This window comes from Chiloscyllium punctatum, chromosome 1 (genome assembly GCF_047496795.1).
Source record: "Chiloscyllium punctatum isolate Juve2018m chromosome 1, sChiPun1.3, whole genome shotgun sequence".
NCBI lineage: Eukaryota > Metazoa > Chordata > Chondrichthyes > Orectolobiformes > Hemiscylliidae > Chiloscyllium > Chiloscyllium punctatum.
Genome location: NC_092739.1, coordinates 157,457,442 through 157,478,470, shown reverse-complemented (window position 1 = coordinate 157,478,470; position 21,029 = coordinate 157,457,442). Strand labels below are relative to the sequence as shown.

General features: G+C 43.8%; 1 protein-coding gene across 2 annotated transcripts in view; it reads right to left on the bottom strand.

The window, feature by feature from the left end:
* The window catches only part of LOC140481344 (dedicator of cytokinesis protein 2-like), a 1,260,160-nt gene that overhangs the window by 258,666 nt on the left and 980,465 nt on the right, over positions 1–21,029 (bottom strand). For both annotated transcript variants that reach the window (XM_072577382.1, XM_072577391.1), the window contains exon 33: positions 15,410–15,558. In XM_072577382.1, coding sequence (XP_072433483.1) covers positions 15,410–15,558 — 149 coding nt within the window. The remainder of the gene's footprint in view (positions 1–15,409; positions 15,559–21,029) is intronic.

Below are 21,029 nucleotides of genomic sequence, written 5' to 3'. Positions count from 1 at the left end.
CGAAACGTTACCCTGCTTTCTCTCCACAGGTGCTGCCAGGCCTGCTGAGTTTTTCCAGCAATTGCTGTTTTTGTTTGTGAACTTGGAGTTTTGTTCTGTGGAGCAACAAAGCTGCCATTCCAATCAGGCCAGAAACCATTGGATCACTGGACTGTGCTTGAGAACCAAGTCATTCAACTTCTCATATTGGCTACCAATGCATCCCATGTGCCATTTCATTTCTTGTCTGGTTGTCCCCTTCCAAGAATCCAGCATTTTCTTGTTTGGTGTTCAGTTTAAATATATCGAGATGGTATCAAGCCTGTTGTTTTGACCCATACCTCCTCGCACCTAAAGTTTTGATGACCTGACATAATTTAGGCGAGATCCAACAATCAGACTTTTTGCAGGGCTTTGTGCAATGTAGTCTGTTCCTGTTTTCACTCCTGAATGAACTAACTCCAATTTACAGATCATGTTTTAGATTAGAATCCCTACAGTTTGGAACCAGGCCATTTGGCTCAACAAGTCCACACCGACCCTCTGAACAGTAACCCACCCAGACCCATTCCCCCTATCCTAGATTTGCCCCTGACTGATGCACCAAACACTATGGGCAATTTAGCATGGCCAATTCACTGAACCTGCACATCTTTGGACTCTGGGAGGAAACCAGAGAACCTGAAGGAAACCCATGCAGACACAGGGAGAATGTGCAAACTCCACACAGCTGCCCGAGGCATGGATTGTACCCGGGTCCCTGACACTGTGAGGAATGCAGTGCTAACCACTGAGCCACCATGCTGCCCTGTTTCACATGTCTCACCTACTCCCACACAATCTAACAGAACAGATTCTCACTGTACCCCTTTCCTTCTAACGGCCACTGTATTAGATCACCCCTCAAACCTCTAAATTTAAGGGAACACATCAAAAGGAATACCAGCCAAGACACTGGGAAAAGTCTATCAGAAGTCACTGAGCAGAGAATGCCTTTGTTTCCAATCGAGTCAGAGAAACTATTGTGTATTACAATGAGATTACATTCCAAAATGTATATGTTCTCTGAGATATTAATTTAATTCTCCCACAATTCAGAGGTAACCTATAATTTGCTCAGTGTTATTACTTTTATAAATAGTTTTCTTTCTCGACCCCGAATATTCATTGGAATAGTGGATCAGACATGATTGAAATTTGCGAAACAATTCAATATACGTTATACCTAGCTAGTTTGCTAAATCTGCAGTCTTATAGGCGTTTGTTGGCAATGTTTACATATTCTTATAGATAGATTGAGAGCGCAATTTAACCTTATATGCCAAACGGGTAACTGGTGCATGGGACAGGGTGCCATTGTTGAACTCCATTGACGTAAATGCAAAGTAAACCTGGGCAGCTTTTAAAATGGACAATAGCTGAACTGATCCCACGGGGTCTAACAGAATTAGATTAGCCACACAGTCACAATTTATCCAGTATTGAAATGAGTAGTAATGCATCTCGCATTTCTCAGGTTGCACTTTCACTCATAATGGCAAAGGGCTCTGTGCCATGCATAATACTAAACCTCAGTGTGTCTTTTAAATGGTCTTGCTGTGCCTCAGAGGATCAGTTGGAGCTTCAATGCTGTAAATGGCCGGTGTTTGCAGGTGCCTTCATACTTGTGCATTGCTGGCCTCATATTCGGTAAGGTTTCATATTCAGTGTGAGGGAAAACCTCACCTGCATTAGCCAGAGGCCGCACAAGTATGTTTGTTCAAAGTGGGAATTTTCAGTTCATGGGATGTCGCAAAAAGCATCCCATTAATACCTATTAATCAAGAGCATGAATGAAGAGGCAGACATGGTGCGGTTGTAAGCACTAGCGGTATTGGCGAGAGCAGGCCCTCCATTGAGGATGAGGATGGGCCCCGAGCCCAGACAGTGGCAAGGGCCTGGGCTGTTGGCTGCAGCATCACCAGGACAAGGCAGAAGTGGCTCCCCTCTGGCCTGAGGTCTCCCAGCAAGCGAGGAGCAGGCCCCAGGTTTAATCACCCAGTTCAGACTCGCAGGCCAAGCTGAGGCTCCAGGTCTATGGCTAGGCCCAGGCGCCCGATGGCGGTGGCGGTGATGAGGGTGAACGTAGTCCCAGCAGCACAGGTGGTGGCTGATTTGGTGAGGTCGGCCCGACATGAACACACTGCAGTGGTGTTGGTGAAGATGAGATGGTGCCGGAGATTTGTGACTCTTTGTTCCTCTGGTGGTGAAGCCTGGTTGAAGCCGTGTCAGCGGTTTAGCAGCAGGGACTTGAGGCATCAGACTGGAGGAGCCCAGATCCAGGCTCATGGCTGAGCTAGATATGAAAGCTGAAAAGACCACCTAACTCTATTGAGGTAAGAGTAGAGTCATAGAGATGGACAGCACAGAAACAGATCCAATTGTTCCATGCCAACCAGATATCCTAAATTAATCTATTTCCATTTGCCGGCATTTGGCCCATATCCCTCTAAACCCTTCCTATTCATATACCCACCCAAATGTCTGTTAAATGTTGTCAGAGTACCAGCCTCCACCACTTCCTCTGGTAGCTCATTCTCTACATTCACCACCTTCTGTGTGAAAATGTTGCCCCTTAGGTCCCTTTTTAAATCGTTCCCCACTCACTTTAAACTATGTCCTCTAGTTTTGGATTCCGCCTTGACGATTTCATTTCTCTGCCTTTATTTTCTGTGTTTTAAGATTGAGCCGGAGAGTGGCGGCACTAAACAACACTTTTCACTGTATTGTAATAAATACACGTGATAATAAATAAATCAAATCAAATCACAAGCAGGTGGTAAAAAACACCAACCTTTCTCCTTTCCTACAAACATTTTAAGAATGAATATAGAAGCATCAGAACAGCAGGAGACTATTCAGGTCCTTGTGCTTGATCTGCCACTCAACTAGATTGTGGCTAATCTATATCTTAATTCCATTTATCTGCCTTTTCCTGATACCACTAATATCCTGATCTTAAAATAATTAACTAATCTCAGTTTGACACTTGCAATTGCCCCCAGTCTCAAAAGTGTTTAATGGGAGAGTTCCAGATTACAACTACCTTTTCTGGACATCACCCTCTGAACGGTTTGATTTCATTTTAAGGCTGTGCCTGTTTTCTCTGTCCTCCCCCACAATGCAGAGTTAAAAAAAAAAATCAGGTGGTTTCCTCCTTCTGGTTTTCCTAAGAAGGTCTTTATTCACAGCAGGAGTACAACATCAATGGGGGTGAAATAGGACATTGATTAGGCCACTTTTGGAATACTGCGTTCAACTCTGGTCTCTCAGCTGTAGGAAAGAAAGGGTGCAAAAAATGTTGGTGAGGTTGGAGGTTGGAGGGTTTGAGCTGTCGGGAGTAGGCTGGGGCTGCTTTCCCTGGAGTGTCGGAGGCTGAGGGGTGACCTTATAGAGGTTTATAAAATCGTGAGGGGCATGGATAGGGTAAATAGACAAAGTCTTTTCCCTGGGGTAGAGGAGTCCAAAACTAAAGGGCATAGGTTTAGGGTGAGAGGGGAAAAGATTTAAAATGGGCCTAAGGGGCAACTTTTTTATGCAGAGGGTGGTACGTGAATGGAACGAACTGCCTCAAGAAGTGGTGGAGGCCGGTACAACTGTAATATTTAAAAGGCATCTGGATGGGTATATGAATAGGAAGGGTTTGGAGGGACATGGCCAGGTGCTGGCAGGTTGGACTAGATTAGGTTGGGATATCTGGTCGGCATGGCTGGGTTGGACTGAAGGGTCTGCTTCCGTGCTGCACATGGGACAATTACAACATTTAAAAGGCATCAGGATAGATGTTTGAATACAAGGGGTTTACAGGGATATGGGCCAATTGTTGCCAATGGGGACTGGATTTATTTCAGATATCTGGTCGGCATGGGCGAGTTGGACCGAAGGGTCTGTTTCTGTGCTGTACAACTTTATGACTCTAACTACGGATGCTAAAAATCAGAAACAAAGACAGAAATTACTGAAAAAAGTCAGCAGGTCTGTCAGTACTGAAGGACAGTTCTGAAGCGAAAAAGGGTTACTCAACCAGAAACTTTAACTCTGATTTCTCACCACAGATGCTGTCAGAACTGCTGAGTTTTTCCAGTAATTTTTGTATTTATCTTGATTTTAAAAAAAAGCAGTTTGTCTGTTTTTCATGCTGTTAGGTGACCAGATTATCAGGAGAACTCCCCTTTCTGACAGGAGTATGAAGGTAAAGAAGTAAAGGCAACACCGAGAGAAAATCCTACACAGAACAAAACATTAGCAAGAGAAACATCAAAGTATGCTTACAGAGCCCAATCTGTTCGAGGCTCAAACCACGCTGTGGTAGATTAACATAGGGATTATTTAGGCTTAAAGCAGCTAATGTAAGAGGATCTCGGCAAAAAGGAACTTACTTCAAAGGATGTCAGCATCAGATTTATGTGTAGTGTAAAGGGTTAATTACACTTAAATACTCTAACAGTTGCTGAACATGTGTATAAGGAACAAGATCACAACAATGTCCGATCATATAGAACAGAGCCTGATGGCAGAGGGCAATAGTGATGCCTTGTTCTACTATGCATCATAGGATCCCTACAATGTGGAAACAGGCCATTCAGCCCATTGAGTCCACACCGACCCTCTGATGTGCATCCCACACAGACTCACCCCCCTACACAACACTGCATTTCCCATGGCTAACTATAAGGCCATAAGACACAGGAGAAGAAGTTAGGCCATTCAGTCCATCGAGTCTGCTCCGCCATTGAATCATGGCTGATAAGTTTCTCAACCCACTCTCCCGCTTTCTCCCCATTACATTGGATCCCCTTGATACTCAACAATCTATCCATCTGTCTTAATTACATTACAGCTCTCTGTGGCAGTGAATTCCATTGACTCACCACCCTCTGGCTGAGGAAGTTTCTCCTTATCTCCATCTAAAAGGTCTTCCTTTACTCTAAGGCTATGCCCTCAGGTCCTCGTCTCTCCTACAAATGGAAATATTTTCCCAACATCCACTTTGTCCAGGCCATTCAGTATTCTATATGTTTCAATGAGATTCCCCCATCCTTCTAAACTCCATCAAATATAACCCCAAGGTCCTCAAATAGTCCAGGGCCAGTACATCTTTTCTGAGATGTGGTGCTCAAAGCTGTGCACAATACTCCAAATGCGATCTGACCATAGCCTTGCAGAGCCTCAGAAGTACATCCCTGCTTTTTTTATTCAAGTCCTCTCAAAACAAATGCATTTGCCTTCCGAACTACTGACTCAACCTGCAAGTTTACCTTGAGAGGATCCTGGACTATAACTCCCAAGTCTCTATGCACTTCAGATTTCTGAATTTTCTCCCCATTTAGAAAATAGTCCATGCCTCCATTCTTTCAACCAAAACGCATGACCTCACACTTTCCCACATTGTACTCCATCTGCCCCTTCTTAGCCCACTCTCCTAACACGTCCAAATTTTTCTGCAAGGCAAAAGTGAGGACTGTAGATGCTGGAAACCAGAGTTTAGATCAGAGTGGTGATGGGAAAGCAGAGCAGGTCAGGCAGCATCCGAGGAGCAGGAAAATCGATGTTTCGGGCAAAAGCCCTTGATCAGGAATTCCTGATCAAGGGCTTTTGCCCGAAACATCGATTTTCCTGCTCCTCGGATGCTGCCTGACCTGCTCTGCTTTTCCAGATTTTTCTGCAGCCTCCCTGATGCTACCTGTCCCTCCACCTATCTTTGTATCATCTGCAAACTTATCCAGAATGCCCTCAGTTCCTTCATCTAAATCATTAACCCACCTAGCCTGCACATCCCTGGACACAACGGGGATCCACCTAACCTGCACATCTTTGGACGGTGGGAGTAAACCAGAGTACCCGGAGGAAACTCACGCAGACATGAGGAGAATGTGCAAACTCCACAGTTGCCTGAGGCTGGAATTGAACCCGAGTCCCTGGCGCTGTGAGGCAGCAGTGCTAACTACTGAGCCACCATGCTGCCCCACCAATCAATGGCTTGCACCAGGCTTGCATTTCAGCTTTGGTTGTCTCGATCTCCAAGAAGCTCCAAACTCTAATAAGATATTCCTACATAGTGGCAAGACCTAGCCCCACAGAAAATGGGGCGACATGGCAACACAAAAAGTGTGAAGGGAAATATCACAGGTGAGGGACATCATGGTCATCCCAGCAAAGGGGAAAACTGCTGGGATCATCCAGAGACCAATCCAGACAGCACACCAGGTGATATAAGGAGGCCCTACACAAAATATCACTTTTCTGGGATCTGGGGAAGCATGTGGAAAAGGCATTAACTGCCATTTTACATGATCCCCATAAAGGCACAAAATGAAGTCCACCAATGCGGAGACAGCCGTGTCCACACCCACAAAAACAATGGATTCTAAAACAGTTGTTCTAAAACAGTGGATTGTATAAAAAAGTTTGGGAAGGAAGCCCTACACAAACTGTCACTTTTCTGTGAGAAGTCACAAGAGACTGAAAGTCAATATTGAAGGACCCACACTGACATCAACAACATGAACTTTAAATTAGACACAGGAGCAGGAGTCAGTGCTGTGTCTGATGGACTTCAATAACTGCTAAATATTTGCCTGCATCTACCAAACTGCAAGATGCAAGAGGGAACAGCAGCAAAGACAATTTCTGACCTCACAACACAAAAGCAATAAAACCTCAGAAGCATTGTATGTTGTCCACAAGCAATCACATTCACCTACAATATCACTGTGAGATTTTGCAAAGGCATGACAAGTGGTTGTAAGGAAAGAGAACTTTAAAAAGTATAAGCACTCTCTGATCCAGTTGTGCCCCTCAATCTTAAATTTTGAAGCAGACATGTTATCCAACCTGGGTATAATGCAAATGCTCTTCCAAGGGTACATTTTACTTCTCTTGGCAGTCAGTGCATTGCATCGCTGAGTTGCACTATTGATTTTGTGGCTCATTGGTACAGAACACAGAGTAGTTTCATAGAATATCTGCTGAGAAAAGATGCTGTGGGGTCCATTCGGAGAATAATGGCATGAATAGCAGGATTTGGAACAGAACAAAGGGACATTTAGATCCCCATGTTAATCCTTCCCATAGTTGAGACTGTCTGACCATATTACATTGTGCAGAGCTGATACATTTCGGCCTTTTCTACCAGTCTGGTTTGGAGTGAATGAATTGATGAGCATCTCTCTTCTGCCACATTATCTTTTGCCGACCCAGTGTTTGTGAGGAGTAGTTTCTGTTTATTATTGCTGGAATCCCTGAATAAGATTTATTGACTGTCGTGCAGTAGGGAAATGCTTCACGTAATACAACCTGGGCTGATATATAACTGTGTCACATTGAGAATTGTAATAAAGATAAAGAGGATTATAAAACCACAGCAGAAAGGGACACATTTATACTCCTTAGCATCAAGGTCCTATCCCAAGCATTCTCTTTTTTTTCATTCATTCACAGCATGTGAATGGATGTCACTGGCTGGGCCAGCATTTATTGCCTGTGTATAACTGCCCTTGAGCCAAGCACTTTTCTCAGCTACTTCAGAAGGTAGCTAAGAGTCAACTACATTGATGCAGGTCTGGAGTCACATGTAGGACAGATTTCTTACCCTACAGACATTAATGATGGTTCATCAATGTTCTTACATCAATTGCTACATGATCACCGTTTCACTAATGGTTAATTCCAGATTTTTGTTGATCTCTCATTTCACAGTCTGACATGGTCGGATTTTTTTCCTCAGGATATTGAATTGAATTAGTTTTATTTTCACATGTACTCAAAAGAGTAAACTGGAAAGGTTACAGAGTCACCACTTATTGTGCCATCTTAACGACAAGGTACCTCGGTCCAGATTCTTCAGTATAACGTCTTAGAAAAATATTAGAAAAATAAAGAAATAAAGAGATCCTGCATAACAGATCATAGGAATAAATTAGAAAGTCCAGAAATATAAAGTACAGAACAACAGTCCTTCCAACCCCATCCACACTGGCACCCAGCCTCCTGGGGTGCTGGATTACTATTGCATTACCTCTACAACACTGTCTTGCCATCACTCATTTGATGGGATTCTTTTTTAAGCGATCAATCTGTGTGAGGAAAGCTGATGATCAACTTTTCACAATCTCTCTCTAAGATTCCTACTGGTCTTCTGTTTTAACTCTGGTAAGTTTTTGTTTTTACTGTCATCGTACCTTTTATAGTTTTTGCCACTTTTGTCCTGTGGCTAACCAATTTATGACAATTCTATGACAACTGAAGCTAAGACCAACTTGAACAGCCCTTGGGGGAGGCCACCCTAAAAAGAAACAAGTTCAGGTTGGATCTGAGAACACTCACCAGTTTGTAAGTTCTACCACTTACCAAGACAAATTGTGATGATGCTGCTCCTTTAACAAGGTTATGTTGTCCTTGTTTATTTTTTGGAGAGATCATAAAAGACACAGACTCCGAAAAGTAAAAGTTGAAGGGTTTTAGGGTCAGTTTGATCCTAGCTAACAGATACTGCCTCAGGCAACAGGCTTTCAAGGGATCTTTAAAAAATCATTTGTACACTGAAAGGGGAGTGGCCAGTTCTCCCAGCCCAGTTTTCTCTGGTTCGGTTTGGGTTTTAGCAGTAGTGCTCTGAAGCTGCTGGACCCAAAGCAGCAAGTCCAGGCTGGTCTTCTCTCTCAGGCTTCTCTCCTGTAAGACCCTGTGTTTGATTTTATGGCAAGGGGTGTTTATGGGGATTGTTTCAAGTTGTGGAACAGGATGTAATTAAATTGAGGTAATCTGTTGAGTTTTTAGGTGGGTTAAGTTTTTCTGTATTCTGTTGTCTTTTGTTACTGTTTCTTTCAGCGGGTCTTGTCAATAAATTCTGTTTTGATTAAAACTAAGTGACCACTTGCATCTCTCCTGGAATATCCACTTCACACCTGCTTAAAACAACGAGCCAAGTTAGGGTCGGGGCTACTTTCTTGAAATGTTTTGAGGGGTCTGGCCTGATCCATAACAAAGTTAATGTAGCAGCAAGTGAACAATATCGTGGAAATGCTTGTAAACGAACACAGAAATAATTTGCATGCGTGGAGCAACCTCAGAATGTCGAAGTTTCTTCCCTGCAGTTCAGTGCTTCCTGATGTAATGCTTTGGAACTGCATTTGCAGACTGCAAACTCCAATGAACGGCAATGAGATAAATAATCAGATTTGTAATCTGTTTTATTAATGCTCATTGAGAGCTCAATACTGGACTGGACACATTGGAGAGATCTCACCCACTCTTCTTTGAGTGATTTTTTTTTAATGTCTGCCCTCCAGACTGTTTTAGGTTCTCATGTAAAACTGGGCACCTGCGATAGTATTGCCCAAGGTATCAGCTCGGATGATGTGCTATAACCTCTGGAATGCAACCATGGACCCCAATACTTTTCCAACTCTGGTGTATGATTGTTACTGATATCCATAACCAACTGCTGATTACATTTCCCTTCCTTTGTTCTTTCATCAGCTTTCAGGGGGTTGCTGGCAAAGTTTGTTGCCATCCCTAATGATCTTGGCTGATCATTCTTAATCAGTATCCTGTTCCTGCCTTATCTCCATAACCGTTGATTCCACTATCCTTGAGAGCTCTATCCAACTCTTTCTTAAATGAATCCAGAGACTGGGCCTCGACTGCCCTCTGGGGCAGAGCATTCCACACAGCCACCACTTTCTGGGTGAAGAAGTTTCTCCTCATCTCTGTCCTAAATGGTCTACCCCGTATTTTTAAGCTGTGTCCTCTGGTTCAGCACTCACCCATCAGCGGAAACATGTTTCCTGCTGCCAGAGTGTCCAATCCTTGAATAATCTTATATGTCTCAATCAGATCGCCTCTCAGTCTTCTAAACTCAAGGATATACAAGCCCAGTCACTCCAGTCTTTCAGTGTAAGGTAATCCCGCCATTCCAGGAATTGACCTCGTGAACCTACGCTGCAATCCCTCAATAGCCAGAATGTCTTTCCTCAAATTTGGAGACTAGAACTGCACACAATACTCCAGGTGTGGTCTCACCAGAGCCCTGTACAGCTGCAGAAGTACCTCTTTGCTTCTATACTCAACTCCTCTTGTTATGAAGGCCAGCATGCTATTAGCCTTCTTCACTACCTGCTGTACCTGCATGCTTATCTTCATTGACTGGTGTACAAGAACACCCAGATCTCTCTGTACTGCCCCTTTACCTAAATTGATTCCATTTAGGTAGTAATCTGCCTTCCTGTTCTTGCCACCAACGTGGATAACCATACATTTATCCACATTAAACTGCATCTGCCATGCATCTGACTACTCACCTAACTTGTCTAGGTCACCCTGTAATCTCCTAACATCCTCATCACATTTCACCCTGCCACCCAGCTTTGTATCATCAGCAAATTTGCTAATGTTATTGCTGATACCATCTTCTATATCATTAACATATATTGTAAAAAGCTGCGGTCCCAGCACGGATCCCTGCGGTACCCCACTGGTCACTGCCTGCCATTCCAAAATGGAGCAGTTTATCACTACCTTTTGTTTCCTATCAGCCAACCAATTTTCAATCCAATCTAGTACTTTGCCCCCAATACCGTGCACCCTAATTTTACTCACTAACCTCCTATGTGGGACTTTATCAAAAGCTTTCTGAAATTCCAGGTACATTACATCTACTGGATCTCCCTCGTCCATCTTCAGAGTTACATCCTCAAAAAATTCAAGAAGATTAGTCAAGCATGATTTCCCCTTCATAAATCCATGCTGACTCATCCTATCCTGTTACTACTATCCAGATGTGTCATAATTTCATCCTTTACAATAGACTCCAGCATCTTTCCCACCACTGAGGTCAGACTAACTGGTCTATAATTTCCTGCTTTCTCTCTCGCACCTTTCTTAAAAAGTGGCATAACATTAGCCACCCCCCAATCCTCAGGAACCGACCCTGAATCTATCGGACTCTGGAAAATAATCACCAACGCATTCACGATTTCCCGAGCCACCTCCTTCAGTACCCTGGGATGTAGACCATCAGGCCCCGGGGACTTATCAACCTTTAGACCTAACAGTCTCTCCAACACCAAATCCTGGCAAATATAAATTCCCTTCAGTTCAGGTCCTTCAGCCACTGTTACCTCAGGGAGGTTGCTTGTGTCTTCCCCAGTGAACACAGATCTGAAGTACCCATTTAATTCGTCTGCCATTTCTTTGTTCCCTGTAATATATTCCCCTGTTTCTGTCTTCAAGGGCCCAATTTTAGTCCTAACCCTTTTTTTGCCTTGCACATACCTAAAAAAGCTTTTACTATCCTCCTTTATATTATTGGCCAGTTTACCTTCGTACCTCATTTTCCCTCTGCGTATTTCCTTCTTAGTAATCCTCTGTTGCTCTTTAAAAGTTTCCCAGTCCTCAGTTTTTCCACTTATCTTTGCTATATTATACTTTTTCTCTTTTAACTTTATATGTTTCTTAACTTCCCTCGTCAGCCACGGCCGCCCAAGCCTCCTCCTGGGATCTTTCTTCCTTTTAGGAATGAACTGATCCTGCAACTTCTGCATTATACACAGAAATATCCGCCATTGTTCCTCCACGGTCATCCCTGCTAAGGTATTGCACCATTGAACTTTGCCCAGCTCCTCCCTCATAGTTCCATAGTTCCCTTTATTCAACAGAAGTAGAACATAGAACATAGAACATAGAGCAATACAGTACAGAACAGGCCCTTCGGTCCACGATGTTGTGCCGAACTTCTATCCTAGATTAAGCACCCATCCATGTACCTATCCAAATGCCGCTTAAAGGTCGCCAATGATTCTGACTCTACCACTCCCATGGGCAGCGCATTCCATGCCCCCACCACTCTTTGGGTAAAGAACCCACCCCTGACATCTCCCCTATACCCTCCACCCTTCACCTTAAATTTATGTCCCCTTGTAACACTCTGTTGTACCCGGGGAAAAAGTTTCTGACTGTCTACTCTATCTATTCCCCTGATCATCTTATAAACCTCTATCAAGTCACCCCTCATCCTTCGCCGTTCCAACGAGAAAAGGCCGAGAACTCTCAACCTATCCTCGTACGACCTATTCTCCATTCCAGGCAACATCCTGGTAAATCTTCTCTGCACCCTCTCCAAAGCTTCCACATCTTTCCTAAAGTGAGGCGACCAGAACTGCACACAGTACTCCAAATGTGGCCTAACCAAAGTCCTGTACAGCTGCAACATCACTTCACAACTCTTGAATTCAATCCCTCTGCTAATGAACGATAATACACCATAGGCCTTCTTACAAACTCTATCCACCTGAGTGGCAACTTTCAAAGATCTATGTACATAGACCCCAAGATCCCTCTGTTCCTCCACCTGACTAAGAACCCTACCATTAACCCTGTATTCCGCATTCTTATTTGTTCTTCCAAAATGGACAACCTCACACTTGGTAGGGTTGAACTCCATCTGCCACTCCACAGCCCAGCTCTGCATCATATCTAAGTCCCTTTGCAAACGACAAATGCCCTCCTCACTGTCCACAACTCCACCTATCTTCGTATCATCTGCAAATTTACTGACCCACCCTTCGACTCCCTCATCCAAGTCATTAATAAAAAGTACTGTCACTTCCGACTGTACCCTCTCCCTCTCAAATTGCAGATTGAAGCTTAATGTATTATGGTCAGTACTTCCCAATGGCTCCTTCACTTCGAGGTCTCTGACCAATTCTGGTTTCGTTACACAATACCAAATCCAGAATTGCCTTCTCCCTGGTTGGCTCCAGCACCAGCTGCTCTAAGAATCCATCTCTGAGGCACTCCACAAATTCTCTTTCTTGAGGTCCAATACCATCCTGATTCTCCCAGTCTACCTGTATGTTAAAATCCCCCATAACAACTGTAGTAACATCTTTGCAACAGGCCAATTTCAGCTCCTGATTCAACTTACATCCGACATCCAGACTACTGTTTGGGGGCCTGTAGATTACTCCCAAGAGGGTCTTTTTACCCTGAGTATTTTGCAGCTCTATCCACACTGACTCTACATCCCCTGACTCTAGCTTCTCCCTAACCAACAAGGCCACCCCACCCCCTCTGCCGGTCAGTCTGTCCTTACGATAGCACGTGTAGCCTTGAATATTCATTTCCCAGGCCCTGTCCACCTGAAGCCATGTCTCAGTTATCCCCACAATATCGTATCTGCCAATTTCCAAAAGAGCCTCAAGCTCATCCATCTTATGTCTAATGCTTCGTGCATTCATGTATCGTATTTTTAATTTGTTACTGCCCTCACCCTTCCCATCAACCCCTATTTCACTCAACCTTACAGCATGATCCCTTTCCAAGTTTTCTGCCTCATTGATACAGTTGTCTTTCATGACTTCTCTTGTTCTAACTTTCCCTTCAATTTCCTTTTTAAACATCCAGCTTGTCCCCCCCACTACTTAGTTTAAATGTAGCGGTGTTGCAGTAGAAAACCTGCCTGCCAGAATGCTGGTCCCTAACCTATTAAGGTGCAAACCGTCTCTGGAATTTATGCTTGCCACAAAATATACCCCAGTGATCCAAGAACTTAAATCCTTGCTTCCTGCACCAGTTCCCCAACTGCACCAGTTCCCCAACGTTCCCCAACCCAGTTACTCTGGGTTTGGAGTCACAACTAGATCAGACCAGGTAAGAGCTGCAGGTTTCCTTCCCGAAAGTACATGAGTGAAGTCAATGGGTTTTCCCAACAAGATAATAAACAGTTTCACGGTCTCTATTACAGCCTGTCAATTCCCTGATTTATTAATTGAATCAAAGGTGCATCACCTGCTGTGGTGTGATTTGAACCAAGGTTTCCAGTAATACCCTGGGTCCCTGGATTACCAGCCCAGTGGCCATTGGCATTGTATCATCATTTGTATGGTTATCAGACATGACTGACCCTGGGACTCTCTCACTCATATTGTCTGCTACAGGGAGAGTGAAAGGAGCTGAAGGTTGACAATTAACCTGTTTTGCTCAGAGGCAGGGACACTGTCCATGATGCTACCAGAACTCCTCACTTTTACTGCAGGATTGCAAAACCTGAGTAAGTGGAAAGGACAGGGCTGTTTTCCCTGGAGCATCAAAGGCTGGGGGTTCACCTTACAGAGGGTTATAGAATCATGCGGGGCATGGATATGGTAAACAGACAAGGTCATTTCCCTGGGTTGGGGTGGTCCAGAACTAGAGGGCATAGGTTTAGGGTGAGAGGGGAAAGATTTAAAGGGGACCTAAGGGATAACTTTCTCACCCAGGAGTGGTGTATGTATGGAATGAGCTGCCAGAGGAAGTGGTGGAGGCGGTACAATTACAGCATTTAAAAGGCATCTGGATGGGTATACGAATAGGAAGGATTTAGAGGGATATGGGCCAAGTGCTGGCAAATGGGGCTAGATTTGTTTAGGATATCTGGTCGGCGTGGATGAGTTGGACCGAAGCATCTGTTTCGGTGCTGTACATCTCGATGATTCCATGACTGTTCTAGGAAAGACATCGTTAAACTGGAAAGAGTGCAAAGAAGATTTACAAGGATATTGCCAGGAGTGGTCAGCCTGAGTTATAGGGAGAGGTTGGCCAGGATAGGACTTTATTCCTTGGAATGTAAGAGAATGAGGGGTTACCTAATTAAGGTGTACAAAATCATGGGGGGCATAGATAGGATGAATGCAGATAGTCTTTTTCCCAGGAATGGGGAATTGAAAACTAGAGGGCACAGGTTTAAGGGAAAGATTTAAGAAGGTCCTGAGGGACAATTTCCTTACACAGAGAGTGGTGCGTGTAAGGAATGGGCTGACAGAGAAAGTGGTTGAGGCAGGTACAATTACTACATTTAAAAAGCATTTGGAAAGGTACAAGGATAGGAAGCGTTTAGAGGGATATGGATCAAATGCGGACAATTGGAACTAGCTGAGTGAACACCATGATCAGCATGGACTAGTTTGGGCCGAAGAGCCTGTTTCCATATTGTATTACTCTATGAATCTATGACTGCAAGTGAATGTGAAACCTGAACGAATACGAGGCGGTGTCTTCCAGCAACGATGGGGTGCAGAAAACGGGAGGAAAAAGAAGTTAATGGCACGTGTCAGGGCATTGCTCTTCTGATGTAATCATCTTATCGAGGTTTATAATAACGCTATACAGCACAGAAGGAGGCCATTAGGCCCATTATGTTTATTTGAAACAGTTATTCAGTTTATCCCATAACCCTGTACACCTTTCAACTATTTATCCTATTTCTCGTTTCAAGTTAGTATTGAATCTGCATCCATCATCTTCTCAGATAGTGCAACCAAAATCACCAGAGCACAAACAAAATTTCTTCTGGTTTCTTCCACTGCCAGTTATCTCTGTCCACACACAGTGAGTGTACACATGAGGACTGACTTACCGTTCTGAAATTTCGTTTATGCTGGAACTCACACTGCATCATGTCGAAGAAAATTGGGATGGTCGACTTGCGAAGCTCCACCTCAGGGATAAGCGTCATCTCCAGGATTGGGCCCACCATTCCTGGAATAAAGCGGATCTTGTGCTCGCCTGTGGAGAAAAGGCCAAAGGTTAGAGGTCGGGGACATTCGTCCTGCAGCTGTATTTGACTGTATCCACTAGAATAGCATTCAATACCGCAATACTGTAGTGTGGCATGGTGGCTCAGTGGTTAGCGCTGTTGCCTCACTGCACCAGGGATGCAGGTTCAATTTCAGACTCAGGTGACTGTGTGGAGTTTGCACATTCTTCCCGTGTTTGAATGGGTTTCCTCCGGGTGTTCCGGTTTCTTCCCACAGTCCAAAGATGTGCCGGTTAGGTGAATTGGCCATTGGGAATTGCACATAGTTCTCAGGGATGTGTAGGCTAGGTGCATTAGTCAGGGGTAAATGTAGAGTAATAGAGTAGGGGAATAGTTTTGGGAGGGCTACCCTTTGGAGGGTTGGTGGGGACTTGTTAGGCCGAATGGCCTGTTTCCACACTGTAAGGGTTCTATGGATGCTGCCAGAACCGAGAGGGTGCAATTGTCAATAATGACTGAACATGGCTTTTACTGTATTTAGAAAATAGGACACCGAATGGAGAGGACTCTTGAGAGCAATAAAAGAATTTCAATATGGTAAATCTTCTGAAGATACATCTGTCCTCGGAGCGTCGACAACATGGAGTCAATAATGAAAATTAATCCAATCTCGCAGAAACCTCTTTACCCACAGTAGTGAGACAATGAGACCTCACTACATGAAGTGGTTGAAGAGACCAGCATTAAATTAATGGGAAGCCAGATAAATCCATGAGGAAGAAAGGGATAGAACGCTATGCTCATAGGGTTAGATGAAGCAAGTAGAGAGGGGTTCATGTGAAGTATTAACATTAGTGTGGACCGAGTCACCCATTTCAGTGCTGTGGACTCTGTAACCCATAGGTATGAGACGTTAGTCATAGAGTCATACAGCACAGAAACAGACCCTTCAGTCCAACCAGTCCATGCTGACCATTAGACTATGAGTGTACCATTGTACTTTGCTTGCCAGCTTAGAAAATTAAGCTGAATTACGACGTCCGCGGATGTGACAAGGACTGAAATAAGCACTAAACCAGACCAAAAGAAAATCCTTTAAAGTATACAGAGAGAGATTTGCAGTAAAGATCAAAGAACTATTATCAGATAAAAAGAAATAGCTCTTTTGTATTCATACAGCATCTTACATGTTGTTGGAATGACTGCACAGTCTATTGGTTTTGAAATCCAGTTGTTCATGTTACTTGATCAAATAAGTGAAAGGCAGTGAGTTCTCGTTTTGGAGTGAAATGGAAACAGTTCATTTCTGATTCTTCAAATTGACCAGTTAATCACACAGGTTCTGCTCAGAGTCAATGGGGAGAATATAATTCGAGGATCTGACATCCCAGGTTGCTGGGTCTTCGAAACTCGAACTTGCTTGGGGACCACCAGATTTCACATGCACAGGACCTCGCCGAGTGGTGCAGTAGCTAATGAGTTGCTGGAACGGTGCAGTCACTCATGTTTCACAAGGAACCACAGCTGAGCTCCCACTGAAAGTAAGTGAGGTGAATGTTCTAAGTGGCAGCGACGAAGTGGTCAATGTTAACCAGAACAGTCAGAAAACCTGCCTGCCTACCTTCAAAACTGGAAACGAACAGGGGTCTCCGTTTAACATCTCAGCATTAAAAAGAAACCTCTGAAACCAATCCACAAGCATTTAGAGGAATGGCAAGTATCTAACACTGCCCCAACCTAATACTCCCCAGTGTCTTGTTAATGAGAGAAAGTGAGGTCTGCTGACGCTGGACAGTTCAAGAGGGCGGTGCCGAGTTGGAAGGTTGGATCTGGGGGGAGGGGAGATAAGGAAACTGATGAAGTCGATATTGATGCCATGTGGTTGGAGGATCTCAAGTCAGAGAGAGGTACATGTACGGAATGAGCTGCCTGAGTAAGTGGTGGAGGCTGGTACAATTACAACATTTAAAAGGCATCTGGATGGCTATGTAAATAGGAAAGGTTTAGATGGGCCAAGTGCTGGCAAATGGGACTAGATTAGGTTAGGATATCTGGTAAGCATGGACGAGTTGGACCGAAGGGTCAGTTTCTGTGCTATACAACTCAATGACTGTATAACTCTAAGTGAGTACAGAGCTGGACAGACCTTCTCTTCCATCTGTTCCTCTTAACCACCAAATCACCCATGTGAAAATAAGAAGGGCATCATCCATATCTTTGCAGAAACGTTCTTTTCTGGATATTTTCTAATCAGCCTGGTCACAGATGTTATTACACGTTTCTTAGGCAGGTAAGATTTGAATCTCCTAGCTCAGAGGTAGGGATACTACCTCCAGGAACTTTTGTTTGGGTGGGTTAGTTCAGTGGATGGGGGTCGGGTTTGTTGACTGTTGAACTTTTGCCTGCCCTCAAACAACAGCTAGCTCATTGGGCTGTGACTGGTACAGTCAACATACAGGAAACCCCACTGAGGGTAAAGCGTGAAGCAAGTAGCTACAAGGAGGCAAGGGGCCCTGGAGGGTTTGAGTGCTACGCCTCTCCTTGCTTGGCAGCTGGAGGCCACTCACTGGACAGCCGGCCTAGCCCCGATGATCTGTGGGACTCTCAATTCAACTAAAAAGTTTGAGTTGGCCTACAATCATAGGCCATTTACTCATGATGCTTAACTAAACATGCTTGCAGGCAGGTTGGTCTGCCAACCCTTATATCATTTTGGGGAATATGGACTGGGGACAGGATGGTTATAGAGCCATAGAGTCATACAGCATGGATTCTGGATTAGTGGTGCTGGAAGAGCACAGCAGTTGAGGCAGTATCCAAGAAGCAGTAAAATCGACGTTTCGGGCAAAAGCCCTTCATCCTTTCCAGCATCTGCAGTAATTGTTTTTACCTCATACAGCGTGGAACAGACCATTCTACCCAATCGACCATGTTCCCAAACTAAATGAGTCCCATCTGCCTTTTAACCGTTGTAACTGTACCCGCATCCACCACTTCCTCTGGCAGTTAATTCCAAACACGCACCACTCTCTGTGTAGAAATGTTGTCACCCGTATTCTTTTTAATCCATTTTCAGCTCACCTTACAAATACTCCCCCTACTTTTGAAATCCCAACCCAAGAGAAAATAGCTTATTATTCACCTTATCTAGATCCCTCATGACCTCAATCAGGTCACCTCTCAAGCTCCTTGAAAAAAGGTCCCAGCTTTTTCAATCTATTTTTATATCTCAAATTTTCCATTCCCAGCAACATCCTGATGAATCTTTTCTGAACCCTCTACAGTTTAATAACATCCTTCCTACAACAAGGTGACCAGAACTGTGCACGGTAGTCCAGAAGAGACCTCACCAATGTCCTGTACAACCTCAACATGACGTCCCAACTCCCATACTCAAAGGACTGAGTAATGAAGGCAAACATGCTAAAAGTCTTCTTGACTGCCCTGACTACCTGTGTCCCAAATTTCAAAGAATTATTTACCTGAACCCTTAGGTCTCTCTGTTCTACAACACTAGCCAGCGAACTGGCATTAAATTTTTGCACCTGCCTATCTCATTCTTAGTCCTATCTGACAATGAAACTTCTGCAGGGGAATTTGCAAGCGGTGGTGTTCTCATTAATTGGCTGCCCATGAGCTTTGAGATGGGGGAGATTGTAGGTTTGGAACGTGCTGTCAAAGGAGTTTGGAGAGATCATGAAATCAATCTTGTGGATGGTACACGCTGCTGCCACTGTGTCAGAGGTATAGTGAATGTGATCAGACAATCTTTCCACGTATGGAGTCAGCTATTATGAGGGGGCATTGCTTTAAATTAAGGGGTGGTAGGTATAGGACAGATGTTAGGGGTAGATTCTTTACTCAGCGAGTCGTGAATTCATGGAATGCCCTGTCAGTAGCAGTCATGGACTCTCTCTCTTTATGGGCATTTAAACGGACATTGGATAGGCATATGGAGGATAGTGGGCTAGTGTAGGTTAGGGGGGCTTGGATCGGTGCAACATCGAGGGCCAAAGGGCCTGTACTGCGCTGTATTCTTCTATGTTCTATGTTCTAATATTTCCCTGTATGTATAGTGTGAACAGTTAATGCCAAATAACGAACTGGCCAGTCTACATCATCAGTAGTGGAAGAGATCTCATGACAACAGACTCTGGACTCAAATCTTATTTTCACATGAGGATTCAGGATTATGAGAGGGGTGCAGACAAGGCAGTGGGGTTGAAATTGCGACCACATCAAATCTTGTCTTGTTGACTGGTTGAAAAAAGGCCCAAATGACCATATTCTATTCTGAAATCCTATGTCTCTTGGAGAGACATGATTCTTTATTAAGCACAGTGCTAGACCGTACAAGTAAGAAGGAATGTTTTGTAAAAGGTAATCTTAGCCTGGCTTCCAGCAGCTCGTATTGATCCAAACCAAGGAAACAGCATCTATCTACAACCCACTGCCATGATAACAGTATATATACAGTGAGAGATAAAAACATACTTCCCTCACCCTGGAAACTTAAAAATAATTTGTTAATAGTTCATGTATTTGCAACTATGTGTTCAATTAATGATAAAGCAATTCGAAAATCACTCGCTCACTTTAAAAATGAGTTGGTCATAAATTACTTTCACTTGCTACTGAATAACAGTAAATTAAATCCATTGATAGCTGTAGTGAAAGCCACAGGATTTAACAACCTAGAGTTAATTGAAAACAGCCACTGTGCTGTCTGGTAATTGAGACAAATTGGCTCGAGCCTATTGGCTGGTGAATACCTGATTAAGCCTGAAAAATTTTTAAATGGCAACATCGTAGTCAGCTTGCATTCCAAGGATTAACAGAGGTAGGGTTAATGGTTTAAAGATAGGTTAGAATGCAAAGGCTGTTCTTCATCATATCACAAGCTCAACCTAATTACAAGTTTGAGAAGCGAGTCCAGAATCCTGCCCTAATTGGCCAGCAGCATATTTGTTTGCGTATAACTTGCAATTCTTATAAGGTGACAGCCATTTCATGCTTCAAGTCTCTAAAAAAGTGCAGTTAAGACAAGAATGTGAGATCAAAGTGGAAAGGCCTAAGATTCTCAAATGGCCAACCTTAAAGTTCCTTAATTCTATGGAGTTGGCCCATCTCATGTTAGGACTGAGAGCAAGAATTCCAAATGACCTCCAGTTACATAGAACATAGAACATAGAAATGTACAGCACAGAACAGGCCCTTCGGCCCACAATGTTGTGCTGAGGATTATTCCGAATCTAAAAAAATAACCTAACCTACACACCCCTCAATTCACTGCTGTCCATGTGCATGTCCAGTAGTCACTTAAATGTCCCTAAGCTGGTATGAACCCGGGTCGAGGTGAGGGAGTACCTCACCCAGGTGGCTTCCTTCCACAGTTGTGCTAAGACAGATTTATGTTTTATTTGTATGAGTTGGGAAAAAAGGAGAGCGATGGAGTGAGATAAGAAACTGATTGTTTAAGGTTTCTATAAGTTCTAAAACT